This window comes from Drosophila novamexicana, unplaced genomic scaffold (genome assembly GCF_003285875.2).
Source record: "Drosophila novamexicana strain 15010-1031.04,08,12 unplaced genomic scaffold, DnovRS2.1 tig00000193-arrow-pilon, whole genome shotgun sequence".
Taxonomy (NCBI): Eukaryota; Metazoa; Arthropoda; class Insecta; order Diptera; family Drosophilidae; genus Drosophila; species Drosophila novamexicana.
The window spans coordinates 3,112,071-3,123,682 of NW_020824787.1; the positions used below are offsets into that span (position 1 = coordinate 3,112,071).

Sequence of the window (11,612 nt, forward strand, 5' to 3'; positions counted from 1 at the left end):
ATATGCTATGTATTTGGTGTTATAATATAAATGTTAAATATATTTATAAAAGCTAAATTTCTCTTTTGTATTTTAAAGCAGAGTTAGACGTTTAACGATACGACGCAAAAAAGGAATTGAGAAAATAAATAATCTTGCTATCAATAAAAATGATGACAATTAAGTTTATTTTTCGTGTGGATAAAGGCAAATATTTACTTAAATTTAAAATTAAAGAATTAAAAATAAAATTATTAAATAATAATATTAGATTTTAAATGCGTTGAAGTAAGTTCAAGTTGCGTTAGATAAAAATAGTTTCAGCGCATAGCTATGTCTATAATACAACTTAATATTAAGTAAATACATAAAACTACAACTAACTTAAATCCTTTGCGATTAGACGACTATACCAAAGAGAGCTTTAAGCCTAATATGCGTGATACAAACTAGATGTTAAATGCAAAAGTAAACAGCTAAAATCAAAAGTGGGCAAATAGTAGCTGGCTAAAATGCTAACTCATACACACAGACACATGCACGGACACACACACACAAGCACGCACACAGAGAGATGCGAGGGGTGCCGGAGGGGCTTTGCTTAAATTAACAGTCTAATGGGCCGCACTTGACGCCCACCTCGGTGCATTTGCATTCCAGACATTGATTGGATAATTCGACTATAATGCGGCCAACGCGATACATGCGACCATAAATGTTGCAGCCGGCTAATTTTAGCATGCCCGTGGGATCCATGAGGCCGTCGCCCGCGCCCCCTCCAGCCGACAAATTGGCATCTGCTGTTCCGGATGCTGCTCCGGCTGGTGTTGCCATTGTTGTTGTTGTGCTGCTGCTGCTGCTGGGCGCGTGCTGATAATGATGAAATTGCTGCGGTCGCTGTTGCTCGGCTAACAGCTGCAACTGTTGCTGCTGCTGCTGCTGCTGGTGTGGTCTCACCTCATAGCTGGTGTCCATGAAGGGCAATTTGTCGAACGGTGACATTAAAAATGGATGCACTGTGCTGGAAGCAATTGTTGCTGCTGCTGCTGTTGTTGTTGCTGCTGCTGTTGTTGTTGTGGTTGCAGTTGTTGCTGTTGTGCTTATTGTTGTGTGCGGCTTGGGCGTTGTTGTTGGTGTCGTCGTAGTTGATGACGTGTTTTTGGATTTGGTACTTGTTTGCGCTGCGGTGGCCGTTGAGTTGTTCCTGTTGCTGTTGTTGTTGCCGTTGTTGCTGCTGTTGCTGCTGCTGTTGCTGCTGCTGCTGGCGGGAGTTCGACGCGTGGCTGCTTGACCTTTGTATCTGGCGGGCTTTGTTGTTATTGTCGTTGGCTGTTGGCGTCTGTTGCCTGACGGTTTCTGCTTCGTTTTATTGCCCTTTTTGTGGCCACGTGTTGCTGTGGGCGTGGCAAGTGGTCGCGCAGTGCTTGTCGCCGTACTTACTTTTGCGTTTGTTTCTGCTGCTCCTGTGCTGGGCAGTTCGGTTGAACGCGTTGGCAATGTTTTAAAAGGCGGCACTGTGCTACTGCTGCTGCTGTGGGCCAGACTGGGAAGGTTCATGCCCAGGAGCTCATCCAGCAGCTCATCCAGTTTACTGATCTCATTTTTATCTATCAGCGGTGTTTGTTTAGTTGTTGTGGTTGTTGTTGTTGTTGTTGGTGCTGTTGGTGTTGTTGATGGCGTGGCTGCAGCTGTTGCTTTGAAGCCGGAAGAGCTGCTGATGCTGTAGGTGACACTCTCGATGTGCTGTTGCTGTTGCTGTTGCAGCTGCTCTTGCGTTGGCTTCTTGTGCTGTTTATCCTCGATGAGTGTGTCGAGATTTGGCGGTCTTTCCGTGTGTATCACATCTTTGAAGGGATCTGGCGTTGTGATCTCTGTGATAGGTTCCACAAAGAGCAAGGTAAAGAAATAAATAGTTGTAGTTGGAGAAAAGCTTATCTATGCTGGATTTTGGAATGTTTCCATTTTTGCCGCAACGAACTAATATTTAGGGATATGCTCAAAATAAAAATAATTTATATGTATTTAGAAAAAAAAATTAAAGAGGATTGAATAAGCAAAAGGCACGCGGAACTGTTAATTTTTCGAAATCGATGCATTGCTCCGAAGTTAAATTTGAAGCCTGTTAAACAAAAGTATTGCGAATGGAAGATCCAAGAACACAACGTTATGTGCATTAGTGAAAAATGGAGCTTTTTAGTTGCGGTGGTTTGAGCTGTGAGTTGTTCGTCAATCAGTTTATAAATCAATCAGTCATCAATCAGTTTATAAATGATTCAGTCAGCCGAGTATTTGAAAAATATATGTAGATATTCCCGTTTTAAATAAATAGGAATTTTCCAAGACCCTGTCTTGATGTGGACTAGTGAAATATTAAGCTTTCCATCTTTGTTAATCAATCAGTTAGTCAGTATATCAGTCAGTATGAATATATTTTTGCAATATATCTAAACATTTCCATCTTAAATAAAGAGAAACTGTCCATGGTCATAATGTCCACTAGGGAAAACTTCAGCGGCTTGAGCTGTGAATTTTTCATCAATCAATTAATCAATCAGTCAGTCAGTAGGCCGTCAGCACAAACAGATTTCATTAGTGTATCTAGAATTTGGAATTTTAAATAAATAGTAGTATTCAATTTAAATAATCAAACAGGCAACTGCTCAACTCTCAGTTACATCAGGCTCAAGATAATATTTATATAATAAAAGCATCTGAAATCTTACCGATTGATGCGGTGTCGTTATCTTCCCGTTCTGTTGTTATATCGATAATATGCTGTGTGACATGATAGGTATCGGTCAGAAGGACATTCGATGTCACATGCTCCTGAAGCACTTCTCCATCGATTACCAACGGCTCCTTGGGCATAAAGCCGCCCTCTGTTTCGGTGGGTGGTGAGAAACCGCTGTGCACTGGTGGTTGCACTACCTGTTCCTTAAAATCATACTTTACATAGCCAGAGCTGCCCTCATACTGGCCGCCCACATGCACCACCGGCTCGGGTGGTGCTTCTGCTGCCGGCACCTCCACATTGAATTTGTATTTGTAGGCAGCCTGATCGTTGTGGTTGTTGTAGTTGTTGGGGTGTTGCGGTGGCTCGGCGTAGGGCGAATCGTAATCAATGCCCATTTTATCGGCAGCCAGTGGTTGTTGATAGTAGCTGTGGCTGTTAAAGCTTTCCGGTGGTTGGATTTTCGGCGCTGAATCCACCGCATCCGTGGGCAGAAAGGGTATGATTTTTAAATTAGGCAAGCTGGGCGGCAATGTGGGCGCGGTGCTGTCCCCGTCATCCAAAGGTTCCGCTTCCAAAATGCTCGGATTCGTTTTGATGATAAGCGGTACACTGGTGGTGGTGGTGGTGCTGATAATGTAGGGTGGTTGCTTGTGTTTGATTGGGGGTCTAAAGGTGGTTTTAGGTTTCGGTGTTATTGTTGTTGTTGTGGTGCTGCTGCTTGTTGTTGTTGGTTGGCTTGTGGTTGTTGTGGTGCGTCTGGTGGTTTTGGGTTTGGCTTTTGTGGTTGTAGTTGTTGGCATGTGCGTGGTTGTGCTGGTCGGTCTCGTGGTTGTTGAAGTTGATGTAGGTTTAGCTGTGGTTGTTGTTGTGGTGGTGCTGGTGGTGGTGCTTCTGCCGGGCATGGTTCTATATGTGACTGGCTGTCCGTATTTGCCAGTGACCACCACCATGGGCGGGCTTACTGTCAGATTGGCCAGCTTGGAGTTTATTCGGGTGTGCTGTGGCTTATTGTTGGGCAGTGGACGGAACATGGGTGGTGCATGTGTAATAATGGGTTGCCTAGTTGTTGTCGTTAGTGTTGTTGTGCTAGTGCTGCTGATATTCCCCTCTAGCATGACGGAAAGGCCATCCAGCAGTACATTGAACAGATCAGCTGGCTGTGCAGTGGTGCTAGCCAGTGGATCCTTGGGTCTGGGCCAACTCGCCGCATTGGCAATCGCAATTTGCTGCGCCTCCGCCGGGAGCTCACCCACCGCAATCTCGCCGTCAGCCAAATGATCATCGAAATCATCCGCAATGCGTTCAATGCTGCGCATTGTTGTACTGGCCAGGGATGCCTCAATCGGTTGGGTCAGTTCAGTGGTGGTCTCCACCAATCCCTCGGTCACCGTTGCGTCGGCCTGGGCAAGATCCTCCTCGTCGGGGCCCAGCAGTAAATCTACCCAGGACAAGGGCTTCTTAGTGGTTGTTGACTCCGGCACTGGATTGGCTGCATGCTCTGTACTGGGTCCGAGCAGCAAGTCTAGAAAACTCAGCTCTGTGGTGCTGCTCACTTCGGTCGCTGGCAGGTTCGCTGGGGACTGTGGGGTAGCTGTGCTTGGTAGCCCCGCCAGATCCATGTTGTTGGCCAGCATTTGATTGTTGTTGCCATCGATGAACTCTAGACCCTCGCGCAGGGTATCAAGGATGCTCTTCTCGCTGCTCGCCTGCAGCGCATCGCCCACGGGCGGCTCGGTGGGATGACGATCGAGCGGATAATGTTCTGCCATGGTATTTTGCGGCATCAGCACAGAGGCTGCCGCAGCCTCTGCCTCCTGCTCCTCCTTGCCAAAGAGCAGATTGTAAAGATTGAATTGGCGTGAGCTCTGCGAGCGTCGATAGTCCCGCTGGTTGCCGCAGTCATAGCTGGAGGGGCAGCACTGACCCTTGGGCACCACCGGGATGCAGTTCTTCAGCGCGGGCGCACACTTCTTGGGCGCACAGCGTCGCGTGCCACGTATGCAGAAGCATATGTCGCACGGCCTGTCCGCATCCGAGCGCATCTTCTGGCCCTCCGCGTAGAACTGGGCGCCCACGGTGCAGCCCCGATTCCGCTGCAGTCTCTGCGACATGCGCTGGAAGTGCTTGTTCGAATTCTTGCGATAGCGCACCTCTTGCGAGGATTTACCCGATGTCTTGCTGCTGCAGTCGTAGCGCACTGGGCAACAGGTGGAGTCTACGAAAATGGGCTTGCAGCCCTCCACGGGCAACATGCACTTGGGCTTGACGCACTTTTCGGTTCCGCCTGAAATGGGTGGAAATAGTAGGTGTCAGTAAAATGATTAGTTGGTGGCATTCTTAGATCTTACTAACTAGTCTTTAAACAGACTGTTTTCAGTTATTATTATTTAATAATTGCGTATACTATTCCGACTTTCTGTTCGCAATAATATTCTAACTTGCTTCTTTTGCATATGGGCTGTGTTTATTATTCCCACCTATCTACATATTATTTTCATTAACTGTTCCCAATTACTGCTATAACTTTAGATTAAATACCATTCTGTCCCCATTATCTTTTGTCCCTTATACATTGTTCTCACTTACATGATCTTGGTCGTTCAGTCTCTTCTAACTTCTTCCTATATTCTTATTTAACTTAATTTTCTCACCTTTTGTTAATTTAGCTATCTTTTCATCGTTTTCCCAGTTTGTTGTTCACATTCATGCTATCAACAGTTCTTCACTATAACTCAATTTCTAGTCCCACTATTTATGGGAGCAACTTGTTCCCACTTGTCGCCACTTAATCAGACTTCTAATCGCTGCCTCAACTTGTAGCTCCTAAATTCTGTTCCCAGTTAATGCTGCAATTTCCTGTTCCCATTCATTGCTCTCCCTACTTTCACAATAATTTCTATTCCCTAAAACCTTGTTGTCTTCCACTTACCAATGCAATAGCAATAGCTACACAGATTCGATGAGGACATGGCCGATCCGGACTTGTACACAGTTCCATTCTTTACGCACACTAAAAAAGGAGACCCATGGTTAAATGAATCGAATCATAACTAGATTTTATATACGCTTACCAAACAAGTCGACGTCGGAGTCATCCGAGCGTCTTTGCAGCATATTGTCATTGACCACACGATCGATGGACTCCCGCTCATAGTGATCCAGGTAGGCGATGATGCGTCGCTTGGTGGGTATCTTATAAAAGGCATCCAAGCGGGCACAGGAGAGGTAGGGACAACAGCTGTTCTTCTTTTGGACCACCACACAGCCACGTGGCGGCGGCATCGGCATCTCCGGGCAGACTTTCAGGCGACAGACGAGAGTCTTCCGATTGCACTGACAATTGAGGCACTTCTCCATGCTGGGCACCACCGATTTGTCCGCATACCAGGTGCCATTATGATGACAGCCTGCAAGGCAGAAATGACAGAAAGAAGACGAAAAATGGGTTTCAAAATGCTAAGGATTTATTCACACAAAGTCGAAAAACAAAAACACAAATGAGTTGATACTCTGTGCTATCTGCTTGAACTGGTTATCCGTTAGAATTCGATCCTACTGATCCATGCAGTAGCGATTAAATAGCTTCTGCGGATCGGCATAGTAGGAGGGAAAAGCGGCGCCAGATTTCATCATCTCAGGTGAGGCACCATAGCGGTACAGCTTCTTAGCGTGCGACTTTTTGGGCTGTGTAGGCTTTTGTTCCCGCTGTTCCCGCGGCTCATGAGTCTCGCCCGGCGCGGCTGGCATCGTTGGGGCTAGCCACTGTGGCTGTGGCTGCGCCAGGGGCTGCAGTTGGGGCAGCTGTTCCCTGCCCCACAGCGTCCCGTCGCCGGACGGCACGGGCTGCTGAAGCAGATACGGTTGCACATGATTGCCCTGGGGACTGGTGACTACGATGAAGGCCTGTGCCGGTGCCATGGACGGCATGCTGAGTACACTGGTGGCCATCGTATTGGGCACTATACTCTGTTGCGGTATGGGCAAGTAAACGGTTGTCTGATAGGGCATCTGCTCCTGTCCCAAATGCACATTATACTTTTGTGCCCACATATCAAAATACCGATTGGGTTGCATTTACTTTATCTTAACTACAACTTTTAAAGTAAATATAGAATTTTTGCGCTTAAGCGATTTGTTTTCAAGCTATAGAACGACGATGTGAAATGTGCGGAGTTTTGAATAGTTTCGAAATTTATTGCATAAGAATTGATCAGAGCAAAGCTCACTGAGCTCAGCTGAGTTTTTAGCAGTTCGAATATTATTTTAAGAAAATATTTAAGAATTCGAAAGTCTTTGTTTAATGATTGCTAGAAAATTCCAATATCGAATAGCTTGCATATAGGAAATATACAGTTCAAAAATAGAACAAACAAGATTTTTCCATTAAGAATCTAATAAAGATATGCAAGCGTTTTTTATTTACACTTGGAAAACTGTAAAACTGTAAAACTGTTTTGTTTTAAACACTTTTATTTGCTATGTTTAGGATTGTACTTAAAAATACTTTAAGTTCAAATCGCGTTCTAAAATATTGTTTAAGTTAGGATCTACGAGGTGAATCAATGGCTTTAACTTAACCTTTTCCAATGTTTTTTTTTTTAACGCTAACGCTATTTATAATTGTTATCAATATCTGAATATATATATTATTATCTTAATTGATTTCTTAAGAAAACGTCTTAAAAATAAACTTGAATTTCCGAATGAAAACCTCAAGTTAAGCTAGTTTCTGATGGGCTAACTAGCACATACTTAAAACCAATTTAAAGTTATATTTCCTATTATCTGCCTTGCAACTGCCCCTCAATCCATCCTCTTCGCACTATTGTTACCACAGTTTTTAGGCATGTTTTTGTTGTTTGCTTCATGGTTTGTAACTCACCTGTATTCTGCGTGATGAACGCATCCAACTGTGCGGGCAGCACAGAAATTAATGCCACCGATAATATGCTGACTAAGCGCAGCGTCATCTTTGTTTCTCCTACCCCGCCCGCAACTACTCCTCCTCCTCCTCCTTCACCTCGGGCCGTTGCACGCATGAATAATGCAAAAGGGGGCAGCTGCAAGCCCAACTCTAATTCCGACTGCGACTCCCAAGTTCGACTTGCACTTGGAGTGTGGCTCCAGTGCGGGCTCTAGCTGCGGCAGCTTTGTGATTCGACTGTCTCTGGGCAACAACTGGTCTGGTTCCAGATCCCAGTACCCAAGTCCAGGTCCAGCTACAGCTGGGGTCGTGTCTAATGCGTGAAATGTGTGTCACGCAGCGGCAACTTTCCAATGACAAGCGAATTGAAGCGTCTGCCGGCAACTGGTGGCCAGCGCATGCTCAGCTCATAAGCCGAATTCAACCAGATAGAATTACCCGCACAATTGTCGCTATGCCATTGAGCAGCACTTGGCAAATGATACAGGTTGCTATCGCTGTTGTTGTCCCTCTTGTTATTGTTGTTGTTGCCAAAGTTCTACCACACTTTTAATGAAGCATTTACCAAAGAAATTTTTTGACGCCGTTTATTGTTAGCTGTAAGACAAGAAAACAACAAAAAAAGTGATGTTAGAGAGCGGGATGGCAGTCAGGTGAGTGGACTGCCTTATAAGTACTCTATATAGTTATTATAATGGCATAATAAGTGGACAGCTCAATTTGGCTAAAGCAACGACCGCTTTCAGCTGTGCAACGCTCGAAACCATCTGATAAACTGAGATAAGCATCTGAGTTTTTGGCATTTCGTGCTTTATCTAGGCATTATGTAGAAACAACAAATATTGCGCACGCTGGTTTTCTCTAAAGCAAAGGCATTTCAAGTGAAATGCGTTTAGTTTCACATTTCGGACTTATCACATAAAATACTTGAGCGTAGCTGAGCTATTAGCATACTCTTAATTTTGGTTTATATGCTCGATGAATATGCCTGCATTCAATTTCAATTGGAAATATGAATACTTTACTCTATTCATAAACGTATGCAAATTAAAAAAATGCATACCGAATTTTGTGAGGTATTATTCCAAATAATTTTAATACATAAATTGATAGAAGGAAATAAAATAATAACTAATTATATTTTAAAGATCGCTTCTTTTATATTTGAATATTATTTTCAGATTCAATTCAAAGACTAATGTCGTTTCTTAAATACAAGTTTTTACTTTTAATTTCATTCCTATTCTTATTTATTCCCCATGCACTGCTCTGTTTGCCACTTGTCCGGCACTTAATACAATTGCAATATTATTGAAAACTTTATGAGCTTGTTTACATTTAGCATGTGTTTCCCCTCACACACTAGAGCACAAAGCCATAAATTAACAAAACAAATTGGCACATAGAGTCCAAAATAGGGCAGATAATTATGGCAAACAACCTATCTCAGAGGAAACAGCATATTAATTAAATTTGCAGCTAAATTCTAGACACGAACCGCGGCTATAAATAATAAGAATCAACCAAAAATAAAAGAGAAACAGCTTAAAAATAGGAGTAGAAATAAAAGAAAAACAACAACAAACAGAAACTGGTACCCAGAATCAGCACAGCACCAAGAACCACTCACACTCGGACGTGTCTTGGTTTCCCAGTTGCATGCGAAAAGCCCAAACAAACAAATAAACTAACGTGAAAATCAAACAACGCCACAGCAAATGGCGGTCATTGCCAGTGAAAGAGCCAAAACGTCGTCTTCGACTTGTCCAGAACGAAAACACGAATCGCAGCACTCGTCAGTTGCATGCACCACTGCATCCACTTTCATTGAGAACGTGATTAGCAGAGCAGAGCTCGACAAACTTGCATGCAAATGCAGAACATGACACAAGGAACATCGTGGATGCTGTGTGTTCGCCATACCGAAACTGGAATACCCTAACTGAATCTAGCTGTGTGTTTTTACCATGAGCACATCTACAATAATACCTTAAGAACGGATGCAAAGGGTTAGCTTGGTATTGGATATGGCAGGGTTGTCATCTTATTTTTTTAAATGAGTTTTGTCTAGAATTAATTTGGATGTAGTCATATTAAATATGCCCAAGAGTTTAAATCTGTACTCAGCACACTGTGTAAACTTAACAGGGCTGTCACCTTTATAAAATGATTAGAAAACAAAAGAAAACCCATGTTACTAATAAAGAGTTGTAATTGCGCAATTCTGAGAGCTACTTCTAAGCGCCGGCATGCTGAGCACGAAATTCAGGGTTTGAACTCCCGTGAAGACATAAATTGTTTATATGCGATAGTTTTAGACAGACTGACAGGGTTGTCATACTATTTGTGTATGTGGTTATGCGAATGCAAATATTAAGTCAGCGCATATTTTAACTCTTGAGCAAGTGAAATTAGGCAACTTTCAAAATCTGGTAAGGACAACAACAAAATCAGTTAACCATAAAGGACAGAAATTAATGCCGAGTGCGAATATCTTAGTTAAGTATGTGGCTATTAAAATATTCAAATTCAAAAAGTAAAACATGGCGGACAATAGTAAGAACGTGCTGGATCTTCCACAAATAAATTAGGTTCAATAAGCAAACTTTAATGCTATATATTATTTCAACTCATTGGAGTTCTGTTACGTTTCATTATGTCTTTACATGCTAAGCATTTTTTTAATGTCCTAAGACAGATGACAAATAAAATACGAGCTAAAAAATAATACAAAACAATCAAATATATATATATATTTTGTGTGTAACAAGTCGCTCGACCGGCCGGACATGTCCAGCTAAAATGACAGAAAGTGCGACATGATCAAGAAGTGCGCTTAATTGGAGCTCTCATGGCATGGTGTTCGTACATAGAAAACAGACTCGGCTGATGCGGTTCGTTCTCATGACAAGTTTTAGTCAAGCTATTATCTTAATGTCAAGCCTCTGAACTGGCGCACTGCGATCTAAGCTGAAACTTTCACGCTACCAGTTAAAGCTAAAATTAAAGAAACAACAACAACAACAACAACAACAAAAAAGAAGAAGTTTCAGTTTCACACATTAAATCACTGCAGTTGACTTTTATTTTTGCCTGCTTTGGATTTTGTTAATTGAATTCACTTGGCGCTTATTTGCATGCCTCGAGCGCGTACTTGGCCATGAAAAGTTGGTAGAATTCCCCCCAAGCAAACTAAGTTGGATTTGGCTGTGGAAGAGGCACTCTCTTAGGTTCTCTCTTAAGCTGTCAGTTCTCTTTCTCGTTCAAACTTAAGAGAATGTCGTTGCAGAGCGATGTTAGCTGTTGGCCTAGGGCCTAAAGCTGGTGAGCACTTAATTTGGCACTTTCTTTGCGTGAAAATTGCAGCTGGCAGCTGTTGAAAAGCTACTGGAAAACTCAATCAACTTAATTACAGCTCTTTAGGGCGAGTTATATTACAAAAGAATTGTGAAGAATCGTAGTTACAATTAAAATGTGTATTCGGAACGTGTGCATAAAGCTCATAAATAAATTACAGTTATTACGAGATACGAGATACAAAAGTCCCCCTCCAAAATCAAAGCCAAAGCCAAAGAAAGCTGCTTTCTGCGGCTGTGGGAGCAATTGTCTTACCCGAGAGTGTGTCCAAGAACTCAAGCTCAACATCATAACGGGGCCAACAATTACGCCCCAACAACATAATTTTTGTCAAAAGCTACACTGCGAGAAATGCTAGACAAATTAATAAAGCAATTAATTTTGATTATGTCTTGACTTGGTTACCCGGCGAAAGTGGCAAATTAAGCGCCTCGGTTCGGCTCGGTTTATTATTTTAGGAAATTTGAACTTAACTCACAATTTCTGCAACCCAGTTTCAACGTAGTTAAGATTTTGGCAGCTAGATTTGGGTACCTAGTTAGCCAAATTGAGTGTTTTAGTTTAAGAATTTAAGTCTTGAACGAAAGATTTTTAAATGGGCTTTAATTGTGGACTTGA

At 42.9% G+C, this 11,612-nt stretch overlaps 1 protein-coding gene across 1 annotated transcript; it reads right to left on the reverse strand.

The window, feature by feature from the left end:
• Positions 1-275: 275 nt before the first annotated feature.
• LOC115759252 (mucin-5AC) lies at positions 276-6,167 on the reverse strand. Its single transcript, XM_030700153.1, has 5 exons — positions 5,785-6,167; positions 5,643-5,723; positions 2,703-4,997; positions 1,067-1,850; positions 276-1,033 (listed from the first exon to the last, which is right to left on the reverse strand). The coding sequence occupies exons 1-5, from the start codon at positions 6,068-6,070 to the stop codon at positions 586-588; spliced, it is 3,894 nt and encodes a 1,297-aa protein (XP_030556013.1). The 5' UTR covers positions 6,071-6,167; the 3' UTR covers positions 276-585.
• Between the last annotated feature and the right edge of the window lie 5,445 nt (positions 6,168-11,612).

Excerpts from the sequence above, each read along its gene's own strand:
- LOC115759252 (XM_030700153.1), bottom strand. The coding sequence starts at position 6,070 with ATGGAGAAGTGCCTCAATTGTCAGTGCAATCGGAAGACTCTCGTCTGT. Across the intron at positions 5,724-5,784 it reads CTCCGACGTCGACTTGTTTG|TGTGCGTAAAGAATGGAACT; the intron begins GTAAGCGTATAT and ends CTCCTTTTTTAG. Across the intron at positions 1,034-1,066 it reads ACAATAAGCACAACAGCAAC|AACAACAGCAGCAGCAGCAA; the intron begins AACTGCAACCAC and ends AGCAGCAGCAAC.